The sequence below is a fragment of the Rhineura floridana genome, chromosome 5 (assembly GCF_030035675.1).
Source record: "Rhineura floridana isolate rRhiFlo1 chromosome 5, rRhiFlo1.hap2, whole genome shotgun sequence".
Taxonomy (NCBI): Eukaryota; Metazoa; Chordata; class Lepidosauria; order Squamata; family Rhineuridae; genus Rhineura; species Rhineura floridana.
Window position 1 is genome coordinate 49,975,004 of NC_084484.1, and position 24,757 is coordinate 49,999,760.

At 41.5% G+C, this 24,757-nt stretch overlaps 1 protein-coding gene across 5 annotated transcripts in view; it reads right to left on the reverse strand.

The window, feature by feature from the left end:
- Positions 1-345: 345 nt before the first annotated feature.
- CARS2 (cysteinyl-tRNA synthetase 2, mitochondrial) overlaps positions 346-24,757 on the reverse strand; it is a 47,796-nt gene continuing 23,384 nt past the window's right edge. For 4 of the 5 annotated variants that reach the window (XM_061626636.1, XM_061626635.1, XM_061626633.1 and 1 more), the window contains 7 exons: positions 20,286-20,350; positions 13,685-13,751; positions 11,815-11,953; positions 6,281-6,404; positions 3,405-3,503; positions 2,078-2,338; positions 346-587 (listed from right to left, as the gene is read on the reverse strand). In XM_061626636.1, the coding sequence (XP_061482620.1) occupies positions 525-587; positions 2,078-2,338; positions 3,405-3,503; positions 6,281-6,404; positions 11,815-11,953; positions 13,685-13,751; positions 20,286-20,350 (818 nt within the window). In that variant the 3' untranslated portion in view covers positions 346-524. Of the gene's footprint in view, positions 588-2,030; positions 2,339-3,404; positions 3,504-6,280; positions 6,405-11,814; positions 11,954-13,684; positions 13,752-20,285; positions 20,351-24,757 lie in introns of all 5 variants that reach the window. The other variant, XM_061626634.1, reaches the window with a different exon arrangement.

Here is a 24,757-nt window from a genome sequence, read left to right on the forward strand (position 1 = left end):
AACATAAATCCTAATTCTTTAAGCTATGCCAAAGGCTGTGTTTTTCTTGAGGCATGGGCACAGGCACTTAAAGGCTGGTCAGAGGCCACCCACCTCTTCCCTTCCCCCAGCCAGGTGTCAAGGGAACCAACCATTTATGCTTTAAAGCAGATTTAAGGCAATTCACCTCGTGTCATTAGAGCAGACAGTGATATTTTCACTAATTAGTTCTGTTTTTAGGTGACCCAGACAAAATAGTATTTAACTGTTGCAGAGGCAGTGAAGCACAATCATAGGATTCCATAAGTGAGGAGAGCTATAGATATGGATAACAGATTTGCACTTGTTCCCAAAACATCACACATCTTTTCAGGAAACAGACAAAAGCTTCTTGCTTTATTAAAGAGTAGACAATTTTAAGAAACATTTAAGCCACCTCAATATGACACCTAGTAAATTAACAGAGAATTTTCTCAGTGACAGTAACTTAAAACCCATTAGAACACCATAGTGTTGTATCACTCCATCTGTACTTAATATTTGCATCAGCTCTTTTCCAATTCTTTACTCGGTTCTCCAAGTTCCCATGTAGAAGTAGTACTTCTATCCTGTATAAGTAACAAAAAAAGGGGGGTTAAAGACTCATATTTCCTTTAATACAAATTACTTCTACAAGTCAAATTTGAATATGGGAGACCTACACCCAATCCGAAGCAATCCTACCTAGTTCAACAAGACTGACTTCCAAAGATGTGTGCATAGGATTGTAGCCCTCGGTTCAGATCCCTGCTCAGGTATGGGCATAGTGGCTTGCCCTAGACCAGTGGCAGAGAACCTGCAGCTCTCCAGAGATGTTTTAGCCCCTCCCATCATGGCCAATTTGTCAAGGATAGAGAATTATAGTCCAGCAACATCTGGACAGCCACACATTCTCCACCCCTGCCTTAGATTAAATTGCCATCTTTTCAACCTCACTTCATCTGTGAAACTGGAATAGCAGTTATGATGGCTGTCACCCCGTTTAAAAAACATAGCTGATCAATCAGTTGATTAAATCTGTATTAGTATGCATGAGAAACACTTTTTTAAGACAATGTATGGCTTCAGCAGGCACAATCTTAGAAGAGGCTTTATCTGCTTTATCAAAGATGTGAAAGACTGCAGATGGCAAATGCAAAGTGTTTATATTTATTTAATTATAAATTAAATAAATGTAACCTGCTGCCCAATTAATGGAGTGCACCTTCTTACTCAACCAAGATGCTTTTCTGAAGTGGTGGTGGTGGTAATACACAGCTGTAGCAAGAGTGGGGACAGACAAGACAAAAGCTAAATCAGTATTCTGTTTTCAGCTATCTGCATCTGTTTTCTCAGTTGTGAAGCCAGAAAGGACCTTGACACAAGAATCCTCTTTATTTTACGTCTGGTCTCTACCCTCAGTGAGGCATAAGGTTGATCTGAGTACACACAGCTTTCAATGGGACTTCTCCAATCAGCTTTTGCTGGATGGTGCCCGGGTTGCCATAATCACTACTCCCTCACAGAAGACCAGCTTATTTTTAATTAGAGGGCTTTGCAGATCCTAAATAATGGTATACATGAGAGCAGAACACTTCTGCATGTTTATTTGATCTTCTAAAACCTAGCCTTCTATTGTCAACCAGGTAAGGAAAACCAGGATCTTTAATTAATCACACTTAGTACTTACGGGGCAAGTAAACCGTGTGGAGTGCCTTTTCTAAAGCCAGCATCTCTCTTTGCCTTTACAATGCAACTACAGGAGTACTTGAATATTTAAAAATGTCTCAGTGGGATTTCAGAACAAGAGAGGTTCTTTAACGCTCAATAATTTTGCTTCCACTTAGAACTGCAAACACAGCTATGCAGAGAAGAGGGCAGTATTAAGGGCTTCAATCAGATGTGACCATTCAAGCTTAAAGCTACTGTTAGGTCTATTATATTATAACCATTCAGGGCACAAAGGTTAAAGCTGCCTATTCCTGGGGAGAAGAAAGGGATAGAAATAAATCCCTGTTCCTAACACAACCTACATGGGATATGCTCAGCAAGCAGGTTTGGGGCAGAGAAGGCAGCGAACCTTTATGTTGATGCCGTACATAGCTAGATCTTGACGCAGGTTGTCACATGCTTGCAGAAGGGGCTCTCTGTCCTTCAAGAGTCGTTGCCTTTCATCTTTCTGCTGCCATTTTGCTTCTTTTGACAAGGCAGAACCTTCAGTGGGTATGCCTCCTGCAGCCTCAGGCATAGCAAGAGCAAAATTCCGAACTTTGATTCGGAAACTTATGAGTTCATCTATCACACTGGAGAATATGGCTGAATGTTTGCTTTCTGGAGCCACCTATAAATCCAAATTCAGACATGCACAGGAAGCCAGTTACATAGCATGCAATGAACAGCACAGGACTCACCCAGACATGTAATTTTATTATGTATATTTGGTTTCCACATCTGTTGATTTTATCTCAACTTTGATAATTTTATTATGTCTACTTATTTAAAGACTTTATTGCTATTGTAATAAATATTTTACATCATTTTATGTAAACTGTTTAGAGATACTTCTTGGTTAAATGGTGTATAAATCTTGTTTAAAAAAACAAACCAACCCCAAAGTCTCTTCCCAATTGTCAAGTAAGGTCCACTTCAAACAGAACAAAAACCCTACAAGGAAAGCACCATCACAAATTGTGTGGAACTCATATAGGGCAGGATGAGGGATGACTGTGTACAGGTGCATACTTCACTGGAGGGGTGGACGAGCCTGTGATCCTCCCAATATCTCCATCTCTCATCAGCCCCAGCCAGCATGGCCAACAACCAGGAACAACAGCAGTTGTAAGTCCAACAACACCAGGAGGGGTTCCTTGCCCCTCGTATAGACACATTCAGAAGATCTCAGGTTCAATCTCCAGGAAAACAGGATCTCAGACTTGTGTTCAAGACCCAGGGCCAGAAGAACCGCTGCCAGTCAGAGGTAACATGCTTAGCTAGACAGACTATTGGCAGCTCCATATGTGACACTCTTAAGTCCTCACTCCCCCCTATGGAAGCTAGGGTTTTACACTCTATTGTTTACATTTTGATGATTGTTGTTTTAAACAGTTTTGTATTTTTAAAATTTGACCATAAGTCACCTAGAGACTGCCCTGTGTTAGGTGACTTAACCCAAAACAAAAGCTTCTGTGAACATAGTGGGGGAATCGACCGGGAAGCAAGTTTTACAGAGCACAACAGACCAGGCACACAGTTTGTTAGAAGTCTTATTTTGTGACCTTACAACAGCTGACAGCACAATCCCAACCCTGTCTACTCAAAAGTAAGTCCTATAGAATTCAGTGGAGGTTACTCCCAGGTCAGTGGGGTTGGGGTTGTAAATCAAGTCTCCCTTCACAGTTGTTTCCTACCTGTCTTTCTTCAAGAGTGATCCCAGTTGTGTGAAGAAATTCCATGATATAGGAGACAATGGCTCCAAACACAACAGCACATCTAGGAGATTCATTTTCCTGATTTCAAAACACACAAGAGAGCTGATGTAACTACAACACCTCTCTGCACACAGACAACAGATAAAAGCGAACAGTTCTCTGCTTGCAGAAGGTGGCTCTGGAGGAACCTCTATCTGAAAAATTGCCTAATCCCTCTTCTTTCGAACGGTGAAGACTTACTAACTAAAAGAGCTGGCCATAAAGCTGCATCATCATCATATTTTAAAAATCACAAAATGTAGCCCATTATGTAAGCTAGGCTGAACAAGATTTGGTACAGCAAGTGATTTCTTTAAAACTTCCCCCTGAACCCTGCAACTCTCATTATTGCATTTTTTAAAAAAAATCCAGTGAAAGCTCAGAAACAAAGACCTTCACAGCTTCTATCCTGACTTTTATTTTTTCCCCTCACTTTCACCAAATCTGCAGCTTATAGGCTTCACCAACAAAACACTACACTTAAGACTATACATGTGTGTTATAAACAGGGCTGACTGTACTACATTACGCTGCAAGAGACGTGTGGGAAGCCCAGAAGTAGAAATGGGGGGAGGGAGCCAACACTGATGGAGCAATGGAAGAACCTAGGGGGAGAAGCCCTCTGCAAGTGATCAGTTCAGACCTCTGGCAAGAGTGTTCTATCCTCTTCCCTCCACCCCACCCCCAACACACTGGGTAGGGAGAGAAGAGAAAAATTGTAATTACAGAAAAAAGGGGGACTTCACCTACCACTGGCCTGTGCTCCCCTGACAGATTAATCCTTATAGGAATGTGGCCTTTGATCAAAAGAAAGGTTTCCCACCACCACACCACTGCATTATTGATTCTGCAATTCTGTGCAATGGCAGAAACTCTAGTCTTGCCAAACTCAGCTCAGTTTAAGAACAAAACACACCTCTAGCTTTTATGGTTGCAAAGTGAAGCTCAAAAAAGTGTAAGAGCCATGCCTATTGGAATCTTAGAAATTCAAGGGTGGTGGAAGATTCAGATTTCTATCAGCAGGGGAACAGGGTTTCATAGATTTACTCGCCCCTCCACTTGACTAGTCAAAAGACTAACTTGTATAAATTTGTACAATTCATACAAGTTACAGAATCCAGCTTTTCTTGAAGTGGAACTTGGGTAACCTTAGTGAACGATTTTCATATTTTCAATACTGAAAAGAAGTATTAAATATCTGTAGAAAGTTTTATGATACAACTTTGGATCTCAGATGAAACATGAGTTGAAGGGAAGCAAAAAACTTAGTGAAGATGAAAACTCCAGGAAATCAATTTAAAAGGAGGCAAAACATAGGAAATAATGCCATAGATGGATTGCATGCAAATAGGTATTCACTGAGCTCGAATCTATACTATGATTCATTACTAATAAAAAAGCATCATTCTTTTGTTTTATATAAAATTTTAGTAATTCAATCAGATGCATCATGCAGCTTAGAGAAAAGGCACTTTAAAAACAGTAAGCCTGGAACTAAGAGTTCCATGCTCCAGAATTGGTGACCATTTAAGACTTCACCCACACTTGAAATGAGAAGGGTATCAAGCAAGCATCAAGAAATCAGTTTCTCCCACAACATGGACGCAGTTGCGTCAAAATTTTGTCTCGGGCACAGTATTCACCACTCTGCGAATATCAGGTTTCATTTAATAAAAAAAAAACATTTGTAGCTATTAATGGGCATGAAGTAAAAAAAGTGGATATTAACCAAACAGAAATAGCTTGTCTGTAATTCTCCCATAATTAGATCCAAAAGTGCTCTGTATGAGCAGTAGGACATCTCTGCTTGCTCATAATGGTCCTTCCCAGAACAAAAATCCCTGTTCTCCCTACTATGCCATTCTTCTTCAAGCTTCTTAAAAATCCTGCCCTAGCACTAGCCATGTTCGTTGGCAATTGCACATCATCTTGTCCACACACATTTACATGCTTTTGGTGATTGTTCTGTCTGGAAGCAAGCAGGGATGAGCTGGCTGCTGTGGCTTGTCCAGCAGGCTCACTCCAGCTCCTCCTCTGCTTGCCTCCTGGGCTCTCCTGCAAACTAATGATTAGTGACTGACGGAAGCAAATTATACCCCTGGGAATGTGCTTCCAAGCTCAGGAGCACCCTACTCCATCTGGATGTCACGTTCTTCATGCTGCTGCTACCACCGCTACCACCACTACCACGGCCACCCCACCAAGCTGCTCAGGAATTGTGTGGAGCGGTCCATGTCGTCTCCTCCATTGTGGCTAAAGGGCTTAGCATCACAATGGGAAGGGGTGAAAGCAAGAGAAGCAGAAGATAGGATGGGGCAATGGTGTCCCTGGCACCTAGGAAAGAAAAGGCCAGGAATAAAAGAGGAGACATCACATGTTTCTACTATAGCTCCAGCCGTGGGGGGTCGGGACTAATACACCACACATTTAAAGCACATGACTTCCCCTAAAGAATCCTGGGAAATGTGGCTTGGTAGAAAGATTACGTGAGCACTCACTCTCTCTTGAATAAATTAATGTATTACTAAATGGTGTGACTAGGGAGAAAAAAGCACATGTAAAAGCATATTTTCATTAGCTGCCTAAGACTGCGTAGCAAGTGTAAAATAAAAACTTTGGGCACTCTGCAACCCAACAAGAGAGGTTTTGACTCTAGAAATTCTGTTTAGATAAGGATCTGCCATGGGATAGGATGGAGAGGAGTATCATTTGCCTTTTCTCTTGCTGGTCTCACCTAGGAAAATAATAAAGCCAATCTGTCAGTACAGAACTGTAGACAATTGTCGGTTTTTGATTTTTGTATCCTAATGGGTTACCTTAGTGACGTCCTTCAGCTGTCTGTTGCCATGGTGAATGAGGTCCATAATTGCACCAACAGCCCTGGGGGTGTCAAAGTCATCGGCACATGCAGCCTTTATTGTTGCTTTGGTATTGGCTAGTCTTGGAGATGGAAAAACATTTTTAAGATCACAGAAGTAAATATATCATAGATGGAAGCCTATTGACTAGTTTATTTGGGGCATAAGGAAGCCAATGTTAAATAAGTTTAATCACTGATTTCATTTGGAGACAGCGAAACCCCTGCTTCAACTTTTCCATGTGCTGTAGAAGTGCTTAACAGAAACTGGATCAAGCTATAGTTTTGAGCTTCCCATGGACATCTGGTTGACCACTCTGAGAACACGATGCTGGACTAGATGGGCCATTGGCCTGATCCAGCAGGCTTAGTATGTTCTTCTTATGTTCTCATAATGCTCTTATTATGTTCTTATGCCATTTGGTAAATCACTATTAGCAGTTAAGTCAACAAAACTGTGAGGCATTGTCATCTGGTAGCAAGCTAAATTTTAAAAAAAGTTAAATACACTGAACCAGTTTATACATGAACCTGTTTCAGCTAGCTGTGTATTTTTCTTCCCAAGACAAATCTATTACATCATTTCAGCACTTTGAGATGAGTTGACCAAGGTGAGATATGCTGACCACTGTGGTAGAAATCCTTCACTGGCATCACTGTGATGCCGGAGGGATACCATCGTGTCATCACAGACATCATTCTCTATCTCTGGCAGGCAGTGCTATCCATCCCTTCTTTTACATCTTGCATTCTCATGAAAGAAACACTAGCGTGCATAATCCCTCTTGCATACTCTTAAATCACTCACCAATTTCAGAACCTACTCCTCTGTTGCAGTTTATGTACGAAAACTCATACATTGTGCTGTGTGTCCAAAATTCTCTGCCTGAGGGCCAAACTAAACATGGCAGCATGTCTGTTCGTTGAAACTCAAGTTCTTCCCAATCAGGTACAAAAGGGAAGAGGGGTGTTATTTTTAGAGTAAAAGGGACACATGAATGGGAGATGCAAAGCCCTCCTACTGTCTGTAGCTTACCTCTGTGCAGTCTGTCCTCCAGGCACTGTGTGTGTACATATGTAAGTACGTATGTTTAGGACAGATGCAGATTTTTAAAAAATAGTTATGCAGCCATTGCATCTAGTTGTGGCCCTGAAATTTGTCCTTTCTACAACAATGGCATGCATCAACAAAAAAGGAAACTATGAACTGCTATTGCTGTCATCAATCAGTGCTAATATCATAATGTCATTACACAATTATATGGTGCTGCCTCATTTGGAATACTGTGTACAGTTCTGGTCACCACCTCAAAAAGGATATTGCAGAGTAGGAACAAATTAAAAAAAAGACAAAGATGATCAAGGGGATGAAGTGACTCCCCTATGAGGAAAGTCTGCAGCATTTGAGGTGTTTTAGTTTAGAGAAAAGGCCAGCAAGACATGACAGAAGTTTATAAAATCATGCATGGCATGGAGAGAGTGGATAGAGATAAGTTTTTCTCCCTCTCTCATAACAGTAGAATTTGTGAACATCCAATGAAGCTGAATGCTGGAAGATTCAGGACAGGTAAAAGAAAGTACTTCTTCATGCAGTGCATAGTTGAGGTATGGAAATCACTCACAGAGAAGGTAGAGATGGCCACCAATGTGGAGGGCTTTAAAACAGGATTAGACAAATTCATGGAGGATAACAGTATCAAAGGCTACTAGCCATGATGGCTATGCTCTGTCTCCACAATTGGAGGCAGTATGCTTCTGAAAACCAGTTGCTGGAAACCACGGGGGGGGAGAGCTCTTGCACTCAGGTCCTGCTTATGGGCTTCCCATGGGTGTCTGGTTGGCCACTGTGAGAACAGAGTACTGGATAAGATGGGCCACTGGCTTGATCCAACAGGCTCTCCTTATGTTCTTAATGGTAGGGCTTACTGGGTGATATCCAGCCACTCATTGACACACTATGAAAAGATCCGATAACCTATATTGGGTAAACCCTTGTGCCAGTCAACATTATATTTTCACTACAATTCTTTGAGTGGAGAATGTTGACGATTCTGGATGAATTTTGTGAATGTATAGGTTTATATATCCTAACATTCTAGTCATTTTAATACAGCCATACCTGTAACTATATCATTGGATACCCACCAAATCTGGAATGAAAGTTCAGGCTCAATTGATATTCCTAATCTACACTAATATGTTACCTACAAATTATTGGAAGACAAATGTAATTCTTAATGTCTGATTCATTAAAATGTGGAAGACGTTAGCAGTATTGAAGACAATATACTATATTAAACCCAGGGAGGGCAGATCTATAAACCTGTTTCGTGAAGAACGTTATTTATTTATTATTTGATTTATATCCCGCCCTTCTTCCCAGCAGGAGCCCATGTTAGAGATTTATGTGTTATTGGAAAAGAAATTATGAACAGTCAGAAGCTGATGTTTAGGGGAATATGGCACTTTTTCCTAATTCAATTGAACAGATTTTGATTCATGATCATATAATGAATTAATAGAAATGAAATACAACTGCCTTGTCTTATGCCTGGACTCTCTTTAAAATGATTAAAAGAAAAAACTGAACATGATATGTTAATTAATAAAAGCAAGACAACTCAAGCGACGCTACACTACAAAACAGAAGGGATTCAAATACAGCTGCAACCTTTAAGTTGCAGAACACACTTACCTGAGACTATGTCCCACTGAACTCAAAAGGGCTTACTTTTGCCTAGACATGTATATGTTTGCACTGTCAGAGTATCAGAATGGACAGATGTTAAATAAATGATTCTTAATATAAGTATGTTACAAATCCATGGATGGCAAATGCCATCTTAGAACAGGCATTCTTTCTTCTCACATACCCAGGAGCCTCTTTGAGATGGTACTGCAGTGACTCATGCATGCATGCATCTGGCGATGCGTTTTCCACCATATGCAAGTTTATGAATATTTCAGAGCAACTCTTTTCTTGCCTCATCTTTCCAGGCAGAAAATAAAAGCCGCTTCACACATTAGTGCAATGAAAGAGCACAGCCAAACCATGGTTTAGTGAGGTCTGAATGAGCCTTGCCTCTTCCCAATCTCATGTTTCCCACTCCTGCTTTCTCCTCTGTAGCCAAGAGGTGGAGCTCAGAAGTGCTCTCTTCTGCTTTTGATGAAGTGCAGCTTTCAATGTTCTTTGAAAAAGGAGCTGTGGTTAATATTAACTATGATTAATTTCAGCAAGCCACTTTCAGAAGTTGGGCTTCTTTTAAAGTTTAACTAACCATAATAAATGTTAACCATAGTTTGTTAGGTCAGATGACAACACAAACCTTGGTTAACCAAAAGCAGAAGCTTCCAAACTCCTCCGGCCACTGTGTGGGAGGTGGAGAGGGCTTTTCATGTCTGTCTAAACCATTGTTTTGTGTGACAGCCCAATGTAGGCATTATGTTTTTTGGGAGTAAGCCTAGGATTTTATTTCTTTAGAACACCTAAAAATGTAGAGCGTGAATGCGACCAAGAAGATCCATATATAGAGGTTGTTCCAAATTCTACAGGAACACTCAAGAAAGAGCGGGGACTGGTTGCACTTCTCCCTGTGGAGTTTACAATCTGTCTCAGACAGTCTTCTTGTTCCATAGTGTGTGACATGGCCCCAAATCTCTGTATTCCTTTTGAATGACATAAAAAAAATCAAGATTTCATTCATCCAAATCAGCCTACAATACAGAGGAAACTTGTTCTTGTATAGTGATTCATGTTCTGAATCTTTAGTCTAAATACAAGCAATGTGTATGGCTTCATAAAATGATTAGAATTTTAGGATATATAAACCTATACATTCACAAAATTCACCCACAACTGTAAACATCAACATATTACTGTCAAGATTCTCCAGAATTCAGACCACTATAATATATATTATAGGTCTATTATACATACAGGTAGAACGGGTTGCATCATTTTGGACTGCAGACTGGGGGAGGCACCATTTTGAATGCTCTCTCCAATAGGAAACAACAATACTCTGGAAGTAGAAAGCTAACATGCAGGGAAAAGGCAGAGCTAAAACCTCTCTCAGATGTGCTAGTTATTGTCATGAACCGCTGCTGCCAGTTCAGTTCCAGGACTCAATTTCCAAACCCAGGACAATTGATCCTGGCAAGGCTCAACCCATGCCTCATGCCCAGGGCTGAGTAAACCAACAACAACCCAGCAAGGTAGGTAAACTGCCACCACTCCCTATTCCTGGTCACCCACTCTGGGCCAAGGGGAAATCCGAAGTGCCAGAAATAGACCTGCCAAGGATTCCAAAGACAAGAGCCAAAGGCACACTCCTTCTCCTGGAGCCTTTAGACAAATATCCAAATATACAGCAGCCTGTAGCTAATTGCCCAAGGTACTGGATTCAGAGCCAAATCTCTCCTGCAATGAACACACACTGGTAAATAAGGTGTAGCTTTATTAAATAAAATATAAGTGCACAAATATTGTTATTGTTATGTGTCTTCAAGTCGATTACGACTTATAGCGGCCCTATGAATCAGCAACCTCCATTAGCATCTGTCATGAACCACCCTGTTCAGATCTTGTACGTTCAGGTCTGTGGCCTCCTTTATGGAATCAATCCAACTCTTCTTTGGCTTTCCTCTTTTTCTACTCCCTTCTGTTTTTCCCAGCATTATTGTCTTTTCTAGTGAATCAAGTTTTCTTATTATGTGTCCAAAGTATGATAACCTCAGTCTCATGATTTTAACTTCTAGTGATAGTTCTGGTTTAATTTGTTCTAACATCCAATTATTTGTCTTTTCCGCAGTCCATGGTATGTGCAAAGCTCTCCTCCAACACAACATTTCAAATGAGTTAATTTTTCTCTTATCCACAAAATAATTCCTTAAAACCCACACTCGAGGGCCAGGTAAAATACAGAGAGTTACAGTCACAGACAAAAATAACAGAACTGTCTACCTTTATACTTACAATAGATTAGACTAAACAGCAAAATAACTTCATGGTTCCACATCTCCCCAGAGATGTATAGCCTGGATAGCAGATGGAAGATGGAACCCTACATAGGTAGCATCAACCATAGGGGAATAAAGGCTAAGGTCTGAATCCTATTCTTATGGGAAAATGCCCAGCAACAGCCAGGAATTAATTACCCAATGAGGGGGCTTTCTGATGATGAAACCTTTTAGAGCTTTCGTGCCTAAGGGTCATGCACTCGCCAACCTTCCCAGGCCAAGATGTTTGCACTCGCCATCCCTCCCAGACAAGATGTTTCCCAGACAATTCCTTGCCTCAGAACCATTTTAGAAACCAGACATTCTTGACAATTCTTACTTGTAGCGATTCATTTATTTTTGTTTATAAGGGAAGCATTAAAAATGCCCCCCATACCTGCCAGCTGAAGTGGTACCTCTTTTTTATTTTAATCACATTCTTCGGCAAGGAGACACCAGGCCAATCACACACAAAGAACAGGCCTTCACACTCACCTTTCCCACAGTACATCTTCTCTTATGGCTTCACACGTAAGTTGTCCTTTCATGTAGGCATTAGCACTACTCACAAAAGAATAGATTGTCTGAAGAATATTTTTTGCATCACTCATGCTGTCATCACTATATTCTATAGCTAGAAAATAAATTCAGCAACATGTTGTAACAAATGCGTCAGCAGTATTATACAGACAGAAAACAATGGTTAATACCCCCCACCCCACAAAACCTAAGCAGTGTCCTCTTCATTTCCCCTTCCTTTAGGATCCCCTGCATATGAAACAAACAAATAGGAAAGATGGGGAACATAGCATCACTATTCAAAAAGTCACTGAGACATTAGATCTTTGTCTTTTCCAACTTGCCTCCTGGAAAAATCAGAGCATCTGTTCTTCCATAAACATTTTCAAGGTACCTTTGGCCATAGCTAAACAGAAGATAGATATTGGTCTATTCCCCAATTTCTAGTGGGCCACTTCATGCCTGCTGATTACTTGGATTCTTGTAAACAATGCTTGACTGGATGGATTTTTGAGCTGATCCAGCAGGGCACTACTGATATTCTTAAGTAAGAGTGCATATTCAGGATCATTCAACACAGATCTGGTATGATTTATGTGTCAAGAGATCTTGCATATGCACTTTGCTTTGACTATAAAAATACATTTGTGGATCACAGAGATTCTAAGAAAAAGAAGAAAAGAAAAAAGAGTAGGACACACAAGACTGAAGTAAATGTACCCCTTGTATAAATCAATGGGTGCGTGTACGTATACTACTACTATTACTACTACCACCACTACCACCACCACAACAACTCCACCAGCGTTCCATCAGTTTTGGTGAACAACCCATCTAGCAGACGCTGCTCAGTTACCAGAGGACCAATAAAGTCTCACTGTTCACAGAAGCAAACATTTCAAATCATTCACAAAAACGCAGATCATTTCAAAACATTTTTTCTTTTATATATATAAAAAAGTATGAGCTATTAAAAGTCTACTACTTTGATGTAGCCAACACTGCATTGGCTAGGAAGATAGGGTTCAGATCCTGCACTGCCATGGAGTTCACTCGGTAATCTTAGGCCAGGCACACATCAGCAGGAAAAGAGATATTGCCATAACACTCCCAATTACACTGGCCAGGATCTATTCTAGAGAGCTACTTTAGCTGTGTCCAAGGGCAGGTATCTCTCCAGTGAAATTTTTGACTTTTTAAATTAGGCCTAACTGCTTTTGAAATGATCCTCCACTTCAAATACAGTATGCCATGTGTCCTTTTTCAGAATTGCTTTTTCAGAAACACAGTTTCTCCTTCAACAGGCAGGGATACAAAGGAGGATTCCATGACTGGCATATTGAGGAAAGTATGCGAGCCCAAACAGGGAAAGGGAAAAGAGGGAGAGACTGAAATGAACTCAAGAGAATCTCAAAATCTGCCCATTCATTTATCCTTCCCAAGACAGAAGAAAATAACTCACCTACTCATTCTGCTCTAAACCACGCAGCTGGAACAGAACAGTCTTGCTGTTCTCTGAGCTTTGAGGAACTGAAAGGGCTGACAATTTAAAGAAAACTGCCCTGTCAATTCAAGTGACTCAGGTGACAGAAAGTATTTAACAGCCCTGTCTCTCTTCCTATCCCATTCCTACACAGGATTACATCGGAAAATTTATTTGAAGTTCAAGAAGATGGACAAAAGAAGAAAGTCACCCTCCCAAAATTGTCACACACTGAAAGAAATTATTAGGCCAAAATAGCCATTTCAGATCAGCCTTAATGAACACACAAAGTATACATCTAATTATGACTTTCTGGACAATGAACCTCACAGGCCCATCTGTGTTCAAAGGAGTTTTTCTTACCTGATCTGTATCCACTCCGTAAACAAAACATTCTAAGCTGATCAGGTGAAAACTTCTTCAGGAAGTCCTAAAGGCAAGTGAAAAATAAATACAAATAAGCTCCAGTCCTACTAACAGTTATGATGAGGTCACAAGGAACATCACCAAACACTAAAAATAGCCTCAACAACAAAATCCAACACTCTCTGAAGAATCACAGATTTCATGTAGTGATTAGAGTGTCAGAAACTGCAATCTGGGAGGCCAGAGTTCAAATCCCCACTCAGCCATGAAACTCACCAAACATCCTTGGGCTTGTCAGTCTCTCAGTCTGACCAACCTTGTAATGTTGTTGTGAGGATAAAATGGGGAGGCAGAGAACCATATATGCCACCTTGACCTCCTTGGAGGAAAGGTGGGATATAAATGTAATAATAAATAAAATAATAAACCTCCAGCCTTCAGAAGCATGGAGGCAAACCAGAACTCACAGGAATTAAATCTCTGTGTAACGTCTGATTATACAGCCACAAGAGTGGCTGTATACTACAGCCAGCGTGCATTTTTCACATTCCGCAATGTTAAATTGAAAATACCCCCTGCCATTCTGATGGTTCCCATAAACTCATTTCAAAACAAAACCTTACAAAATTTATAATCCTGAACTCAGAAACGCTTGCTTAACAACACTCTCAATTTTCATGGCGATACACAAAACAGTCAGAGAGAATCGAGAGTTTAAAGTCCAAAAAGAGGGGAAAAACCCAGAGCCCTTTTGGACTTTTTCTCTGAGAGTTCTCATAATCTGTTGAAATTCATTAAAAATCAGCCATGTTCACAGAGTACCTGTAATCCTAATACTGACCTTGCCCCATACTCTGACCTTCATCTACTGCAGTTTAAAAGTTACAAAAATGCCTGGTTGAGTTTTAATTAATTTAAGAAATTTTGGCTGGCACCCTATGATAACGCAGGGCATGCTCAGTAAGAACTAACTGTCAGTTCTAAAAGTCAGACTCACAGCTGCAGGGCTTGCCTAATCAGGGGGCCACACCCACACCAGACTTTGATTTCACGAGAGACAGTCATGGCTTCCCTCAGAGAATCCTGGGAAGTGTAGTTTGTGAAGGGTGCTCAGAGGAGACTCCTGTTCCACTGAGACAGCTCCAGTGGCCAGATTGGTTTAACAGTAAACCACTCTGAATGAAGGTCTGTGAGGGGAACAGGGCGTCTCCTAGCAACTCTCAGCACCCTTCACTAACTACACTTCCCAGGATTCTTTGAGAGAAGCTATGACTGTCCAAAGTGAAATAAAGGCCTGGTGTGGATGTGGCCAGGGACAGCTTTGGTTTAAATTTGGGTGGGAGGCTACATGTGCCTTCTGTAGAATAAAAAGGTGAAATGCTGAAAAGCAATGATACTGTTCACAATGTTTTCCTTTTGGAAAGGAAAGGGGCTTCCCTTCTGCCAAGTGCCCACCCACCCAATCTCCTCCCCCTCCCCTCCCTGCCCCTCCCCCAGGTCAGTGTTGGACTACAACCTGGGAGACCAGGGTTCGAATCCCCACACAGCCATGAAGCTCACTGGGTGACCTTGGGCCAGTCACTGCCTCTCAGCCTCAGGGGAAGGCAATGGTAAAACCACCTCTGAATACTGTTTTCCATGAAAACCCTATTCATAGGGTCAACGTAAGTCGGGATCAAGTTGAAGGCAGTCCATTTCCAAACATGATTGCACAGATATGATTGCACATTGAACTCCAAAAGTATGCAAACGATCGAACCCACCCTCTCTTCTCCTCCCTTCTATCTCCTCCCTCTTGCCCCTTCCCTCCCCCTTCCTTTGCCCCTACCTCCCCCTCCCCCTCCCCCTCTAATCCCGTCTCCCATCCCCCCTTCCTGGTCAGTTTTACCTATCTTTGGCATGATTGCACGGAAGTAAATACCATTGAACTCTATAAGCATGCAAATGATCAAACCTGCCCTCCCCCTTCCTTTGCCCCCCTCCAATAACCTCCTTCCCACTCCCACTCCTCCTCCCCCATGGTCAGTTTTTCCTATCCTAACCAAGATTGCATAGGAGTAAATCCCATTGAACTCAATAAGCATGCAAATGATCAGACCTGCTTTTCCCCTCCTTCCTCTCTCCTCTCCCTTCCTCCTCCCCTCTCCTTTTCCTTCTTCTTCCTCCCCTGCCCACTCCAGCCCTCCCTCCCTCCCCCAGTCAGTTTTACCTATCCTAATCATGATTGCACGGGAGTAAATCGCACTGAATTCAATAAACATGCAAATGATCAAACCTGTCCTCTTCCTCCCCTCCCCATCCCGTGGTCAGTTTCACCTAGGAAATCACTTTCTTTTGTTTCTTTTTCTGTGAATATGTGAAGTACAGCAACACTTTGCAAAATTTACACTAAAAAAACTCCAAACATAATTGTGGAATAATGGCACTGATTTCTGCAGAATAGTCTCCAGTGGACCTCAGGAGTGTCTCAATTTGCACAAGATAAAACAGTGGGAGGTGAAATATATTCTAGCAAAAGTCTAGATGTGCTCTATGTTTTTAATTGACCATGCCCACCTTGCCTTAAATAAAGTGGTTTAAACATAGCAGGCTGAAAACATGCATCCTCTTTTTTCCAATAGCTAAGAGTCATTGCTGACATAGCAACATATTGTAATCAGTCTGATTTTACATCAAACTACAGTTTCAGATTCAACTGTTAATGCACCCAAAACAAAAATAGAACATAACCTCCTATTTGAAACACAAAAGGCTATCTTCACCATCATATGACAATGACCAAGAAAAAGGCTTTGAAATTAATAAAAATAAATTTGACACAGATTTCTAGGATGAATAATGAGGGAAATAAAATTTTCTAGTTTAGATTCTCTGTAGAAACAGTAACACAGGAAAGAAGCAAAGTAAGAAGAACACCAACAAACATGCAAAAATAATTCTCTATCTTTGGAGATGGGAGGTGTTGCCACCATTCACCATATGCTCAGAGGCACGTTACCAAATTCTTTCAAGCTACACAGCAAGTGGATTGGACTGTGAAAGACCAACCCAAATGGTGTTTGCATTTTGACAAACTTGTAGGGCAGTACAATATCTCAGAGAGGAGGTCAGGTCTCCTGCTCCCCTGGTGCATTCCCTATAGCTGCCCAATTTCCCCGCTTTTTAAAGTTGGATAGAAATCTGTGGGCTATCGGTATGTTCTTAAACCGCAAGGTTTTTTGCCTATTGCTGAGCCAATACTAACCCTACAGCCTGTCATCTTTCCTCCTAGTACAGCCTTTCCCAACCAGTATGCCTCCAGATGTTGTTGGACCACAATTCCCATCTTTCCTGACCATTGGCAATGCTGGCTGAGGCTGATGGGAGTTGTAGTCCAACAACATCTGGAGGCACACTGGTTGGGAAAGGCTGTACTAGTACCTATTAACACTTTACAAATAAAAAATAAAATCCATGTTTTACAAAAACTCAAAAATCAAATTCTGAATAAAGCTGAGAATATGTATTAGAACATATGGTACATATTTGCATTATTTTACAATCCGAGTGAAGAATCTGAGTTTAGTTTTCTAGGTACAGAATTTTCCTGCCTCTCAGGTACTCTCTCTGTTCATTACAACAAATACTATTTTTGTGTCCAGTCTTCTAGGAAGGACACATAGCACTAACTTAAACTGAACATGGGATGAAAGAATCAGGAAGGAAGACTCAAAAGAACAAGCACAGCTTGACAGAGGCTATTCAGCTTGGGTCTAGAAAGTGGGGAAAGCATGCCTCATTGGTTCTTGGAATCTACTCGTTTCCAAATGTGCAGAGGCAACAGGAAGGCAGTCAATGTTGCAGATTTTCAGAAGAGAATTTCCATATAAGAGTTTTCTCTCGACTAAACAGGAGGAAGTCTGGATCAGGGGACCGAAACTCACCTTGTTTTACTTTAAGATGATTTTAAAAAGCTATCAGTTACTATCCCAACTAGTTCATCCAAAAACTTCTCAGTTACAACATACAACTGATTTTCAAAGGACATGCAAAAATCAATAAACTAAAACAAAACATCCCCCTTGCCTTCCAAAGAATGCATACTTATGTCCTCTTCCAAATATATGCAAACATTTTTAAAGTTAGCATAGTCAACAGAGGGCTGGACATGGAGCATGGAGACCTGGGATCAGATTCCTGCTCAGCCATGAAACTAACTGGGTGACCTCGGACCACCCTCTAGTTCTTACGTCAGAGGTGAGGAACCTGTGGCTCTCTAGATATCGCTGGACTACAGCTTCTTTCATCCCTGCTTGCTGGCCATGCTGACTAAGGGCAATGGGAGCTGGACTCCAACATCATGTGGGGGATCACAGGTTCCCCTCCCCTGCCTTGCACCAACAGAGCAACCCGACTGCATGTTTACTCAGAAGGCAGACCTATTAGGTTTAGTGAAGCTTACTCCCAGGTGAACTTGCAGCATTAGGCTACTATCCTAAACATAGTGGGACTTACTGCAAACTATATCTGCATAGGATTGCACTTCACTGTACCTCATAAGGCTGTTGAGAAAGGGGTGGCAAACCCATGGCCTCTTTTAAACAAGAGCAGGATATAAATCTAACAGACTAGGAATGGGGAACCTGCAGGCCTCCAGATGTTCTGGGACTACAACTCCCATCATCCTGCCCACTGGCCATGCTGGCTAGTGCTGATGGGAGTTGGAGTCCAACAACAAGGAGAGGACCACAGATTCCTCATCCCTGTAGTGGATCACAGTACATAGGCTTCAAGGGGGGGGGGAGAGTGACTCATGGATACGGTGGAATAACCTCAAGGAGGTCATTGTGAGCTCCTTGAAGGAAGTGTAGGATACAACTACAGTAAATACATAGAGCAATTTTCACAGTGCTCTTTAGTACTGAGGCTGCAATCCTAGATACACTTACCTGGGATTAAGTCATATGGAACACTATAGGACTTATACCCAAGTAGACATGTACAGGATCACACAGGTAATCTCCGAAATTAGCGATGCCAGACCTCACATTTTCCTCCATACCACCCTCTGATCTGAGAATAGGAATGGTGTAGAATATTCGTAAAATCGGATTTGGTATTAAATTCTGGGATAATCTGCAAGTTCGTCTCATCGTCCAACAGGCTCCCACTCTTTGCATGTGTTCACAGATGTTAGTGACACCACTGGGGGCGGTCATCAGGAGTTTTGGAGTGCGTTGTCATCAGTATGCTGATGACACGCAGCTCTACTTCTCCTTTACATCTTCTTCAGGTGAGGCAGTCGACGTGCTGAACCGTTGCCTGGCTGCGACAATGGACTGGATGAGAACTAACAAACTGAGACTCAATCCTGACAAGACTGAGATGCTGTTGGTGGATGGTTTCTCTGATCGGATGGTGGATATATACCCTGTCCTGGATGGGGTTACACTCCCCCTAAAGGAACAGGTGCGTAGTCTGGGAGTCATCTTAGACTCTTCCCTCACACTTGAGGCTCATGTAGCCTCGGTGGCCCGGAATGCGTTCTACCAACTTCGGTTGGTAGCCCAGCTACGTCCCTATCTGAGTAAGGAGGACCTCTCATCAGTGGTACATGCTATGGTAACCTCGCGTCTGGACTACTGCAATGCGCTTTACGTAGGGCTACCTTTGAAGACGATTCGGAAGCTACAGCTAGTGCAAAATGCGGCAGCCAGACTGCTAACAAGAACTAAGCGGTCTGAGCATATAACACCTGTGCTAGCCCGTTTGCACTGGCTTCCAATATGCTTCCGGGCCAGATTCAAAGTGTTGGTACTTACCTATAAAGCCTTATACGGCGCGGGACCACGATATCTGTCGGAACGCCTCTCCCGATATGAACCGGCCCGTACACTACGGTCTACTACGAAGGCCCTCCTCCGGGTTCCGACTCATAGGGAAGCCCGGAGAGTGGTGACAAGATCTAGGGCCTTCTCAGTGGTGGCCCCCGAACTATGGAATGGTCTCCCCGAGGAGGTGCGCCTGGCGCCGACACTATCATCTTTTCGGCGCCAGGTTAAAACCTTTCTCTTCTCTGAGGCATTTTAATTCCTGTTAATTGTAAATTATTATATTTTGATTTTAGACTGTACAGTTTTGTGTACAGTTTTGTGTTATTTTTATTGTATTTTTAATGTTCACCGCCCAGAGAGCTGTTGCTAGTCGGGCGGTATATAAGCTTAATTAAATAAATAAATAAATAAATAAATAATTTTTTTTAAAAGAAAACTGCTGCAAGAATTACATAATTTACACAATTATTTTTGTAATCTGCTGCTGCTGTATACGTTATATAAATATACAGCAGCATAAGGAGTAATAAAAGAAAATTAAAATAATGTTTTGGGGAAAACAGAGAACCGGGAATCACGATAATTAGCAGAACACAATTTATAGTGAATAAGAACTGGCAGCCTATTTGATGAACTGAAAAACAGAACAGAATCAGATAGCGAACCCCATGCCTATCTGAGAAGCCTGCTAATCAAGCCTGTTCTTGCAGTCTCAATTCAATATAGAGGAGCGTGCTTGAAAAAAACAAACTGGTGATGAAACAACACGTATTAGTTTGCAATACCTTAATGGAAATGTAGTTTTTCAGTGATTTTGACATTTTTTCACTCCCTTTAACATGTAGGTGCCCTGGAATAACAAAAGCAAGTTGACATTGTTTTCCTTCTGAGCAGAGAGAGAAGTTAAAAAATACAAAGGAGAATTATTTTTCAGAATGCAAGGAGCTAGAAGACAGTAGATCAGAGCCTATTTCAATAGTCATTTAAGCACTCGCCAGCTTATTATACACCAAGAAATAGATAGGAACAAGAAAAAAATAAAATTATAAATATAGGGCTGCTATTTCTATAACTGATTTAGTCATCTGCTTTGTTAACTGATTTAGATGTAAATAGTTTGCATATTAACATAAGGAGATATAATGAAAACTTCAACAGGGGTTCATTTTCAAGATACGTAAGCAAGCACGAGATAATATTCAACTAAGTAGCCAAAGCTATTATTCAGTATTAGAAGGAAAGGCTGGTTATAATATTTTCTTTTTCATTCCTATTACAGGAACACACCAGAACTAAAATATCCTCAGGCTCTTTAATTTACAGCACTACAGATTAAAACTGCCCCCTTCCCCAAATTCTTCAACTAAAAATGTAGGGCCCAATCCTGTGGACCCTGGCAGGGTGCCCTAGCAGCTATATATTGCAGATCTGCCTCTTGATCTACCTATGGTAGCCTTTTCATTGCAGTTTCAGGAACCTCCACATTCATCTCTGCTCTCCATGCTCCAATGGCAGGAAGGAAGAAAAAAGGTCATGTTGGGGTGGATCAAAAGACGCCCCACTCCCTTTCCTGTGACATGACCCCAACAAGAAAAACAAAATACGCCAGTTCTGGAGCTTGTGAAATTATTTTCAACGGTGCTGTTCTGCCCCTTCCCGCCCCCATGCTTCTGCAAGACTGACGAGACTCTGGATTTGGCAGTGCTTCCACCATGGATTTTTCCTCCTCCACCCCCATTTGAATTATTCTGCCTATTGATTAATGGACCAGTGAGAGCTTAGCAACATAGGAAAATGTCTTCTACCAGGTCAGTGCTGTGGTCCATTGAGTCCAGGCTTGTCTCTCCTCTGGTTGGCAGTGAGTCACCAGGGCCTCCCTTTAGCAAGGTCCTTCCCATCACAAATTATCTGATCCTTTTAACTACAGATGCAAATGTCTGATGAACACAGGACCTTCTGAGTGCAAGCATATGTTCTACAGGGCTCGAAGGGGGTTTGGGGGGGGAAGGCCCATAGCTCTGTGGTAAAGTGTGTACCAAAAAAACTCACAAAACCACAACTGCTCTGTGTAACTTGAATGCTAGTGCCAATGGAAAGTGGGGAGGGAAGAAGTTTTCAACCAGCTAATCATGGCAAATGGGTAGAGATACATGGGCCCTGTCTCATTTGCCATACATAGGGCATTCATAAGATGCCATCTGCACCCCTAATATAGCTCCTTGGGAGCGTGGTTCAACAGCCATTTCTGAAGAGAAAAGCACACTTCCAGAGGCAGAAACTTAAGGAAACCCTGTGTGTAGAGGATTCTTTGTAACAATCACACAACATGAACTCCATGGGACCAACATGCACTGGAAAGTCATGACTGGCTAGAACTTCACAGTATGTGCACAGGTGACACATGAGAGAATTTACACACAGCTTTCACACAATTTCTACTTAGAAGCACTCTGTGCAAAAAATATGTAACAGTGTAACAACTTTCAGGCTTTGTTGAGCATCATGTACTGTTAAAGACACACAGCTGTGCATTTTCTCCATCAGCACCTTCCATAACTCTCTCAAGAAAGGCTAGAAGGGAGTATTCCTGAAGAGGCCCCCATTAATAAGCTTGCTAAAACTCTACATTCTGTTATGGAACACTGACAAGTTATTTTTTGAAACAGAATAATTGGCTATGAATAATTCACATTAAGTTATGGAAATAAAAAAGAATTCAGTTAATGAATGCAAAGTATTGGCTCCCACAATACTGCCATTGACAGGTAAAGATAAATTAATTAACCAGATTTAGGTAATCTGAACACTAAAATAGCACTGTATTTCATTAGAAGAGCGTGTATGTGTGCGCGTGTGTGCACAAGCATGCACACAAGTAACTAAAAAAGCATAAGCCACAAGAATACTGGAGTCAATATATTCTCATCTATGAAAATACTGAATCTTTCAGTGTTCTGATTTATAATATTGAACAGGCTGCTGCATCCTAAAAGCATTCGTTATAGAAAGAGTGAAAGCCATTCATCAGAAACAAACACTAAACTCTGTGAAACAGTAAAAATCATTTGCATCATGCCAAAGCATTTCTGCTTGTTGAAATATCACCATTTCAGCATTTATTTGCCACATCCCATTAAGGCAAAACTTACTATTGGGATACTTAAAAGTAGCTAAATCTGTGCTTGCATCAACAGGTTTAAAATAATTACCTAGAACACATTCACAAATAAAGATAGACACACATAAGCAATTATTTTTCAGGAGCGAATACCTTATTCTATAAATTCATACACACATTTTATGTACAGGAGCATTCCCCCTACTTTTTTCCCCCACTACCAGGAGAATCATATTTAGTGATGTGAAAATGTCCCAGAACCGTCCTAATGAGGAAGCCTTTGTGGTGGGCCAAAGGCCCTGATCTGGTAACATTCACACTAACAATGCTAGGGATACGTAGCTCCCATTAGAGAAAACACCATAGTCCTGGCTCTGTCCTGCTTTCAACTCCCCCCAGAGAGCCAAATCAAACATAATGTGCCCCATGTGAAGGCTACTGAAAAAAATACTTCTTGATGAGCACTTCATGCAGAAGAATGCAGTGATGGATCCTGAAATCTGTGACTTGAAGAAGTTCACAGCTCACTTTTCTGCAGCCCATCCCAAGCTTCTCCAGAGGGTTGAGGGATCTTCCTGGGCAATATGGGAGGTGGCATGGGGAGCTGCAGTGCAAAGGGCCCCCAAACCATGTGCAAGTTGGTGTTTGTGCCCAGGTGGCATTGACCCATGACAGGGCCTTTGCAGTGGTGACTTCCTGTTTGTGGAATGCCATTCCCAGTGAAATGTGTCTGTCTTCATCATTATTGACTTTCAGGAGGAATTTGAAAACATTCCTGTTTACCCAGGCATTTGATGGCTGAAGACCACTGATGTTTTTAACTGTGTTTTAGAATGTTTTTAACTCTTTTTAGTATGATTTACTTTTTCTTGTTAAATTGTTTTGTTTATGCTTGCCACCCCGCTGCTGAAAGAATTGCACTGGCTGCCCATTTGCTACCAGGCCAAGTTCAAGGTTCTAGTTTTGGTGTACAAAGTCCTATACAGCTTGGGACCAAGATACCTGAAAGACCGTCTTACCCCTTGTATACCTAGTCGATCACCGTGCTCTGCAGGCGAGGGCCTCCTGCAGATACGATCTTATCAGGAGGTTCGTTCTGCACAATATAGGAAATGGACCTTTAGTGTGGCGGCACCAACCCTGTGGAATTCCCTTCCCTTAAATATTAGACAGGCATCATCTCTGTTATCTTTTCAGCACCTGTTGAAGACTTTCCTCTTTCAACAAGCCTTTTAAGTTGAGACCTATCCCAGACTGCGTCTGTGTTAGAATTGCTTGTTAATGTGTTTTTTTTAATGTTTCTAACCCTTTTTTAAAATACATTTCTAAAGCTTTTAAAAATGTTTTTAATGTTTTGTTTTAATGTATTTTAAAGTCTGTTTTTATGATGTTTTAAAGTGTTTTTAGCGCTTCTGTTTGCCGCCCTGGGCTCCTGCTGGGAGGAAGGGCGGGATATAAATCAAATAATAAATAAATAAATAAAATGCTTACTGCCCTGGGCTTCTTTGGGGAGGAAGGGCGGAAAATAAATTCAGTAATAAATATAAATGGAGTTCTGCTGCTGCAAGGTGCCTTTGCAAGATTTTGGGCAACTCCTCATAACCACCACCTGCAGCACCCCAAGTCCTATCCCACACTGTTCAGTTGCATCCCCCCACTCCTAAAAGGCTTTAAGGGGGCTGTAAGGGGCACCCCCTCTGAATGAGCTTTGGAGGTTGGTGACAAGGAAAAGGGCTTTTCCAGCAGTGGCTCCCTACTTGTGGGCTGCTGTCCTAGTAGGTCCACATGACACCATCGTTAACATCTTTTTGGCAGTAAGAAGTTATTCCTTCTCCCAGGCATTTGATGGATTGTCACGGTTTTGCTATTTATTAATATTTTTTTCTGAAGATTTGCCGCTATTTTATTGGGTCTGTTCTGAGGGTTATGGTAGGCCTTTTAATGTAATGTATTGTTCTTTTTTTCTGATTTTATGTCATGCTTTATGTTCTTAAAATTTTGGAAGTCACTCAGAGACTCCTTATGTCACAAGTGACTAATCCATTGCGTTAATTTAATTATCATTGATAGATCAGAAGATTCAAGCCGATGTTTGTATTGGATTCAGTGCACAAGTTGATGGGTCATTTCTACGCTGCC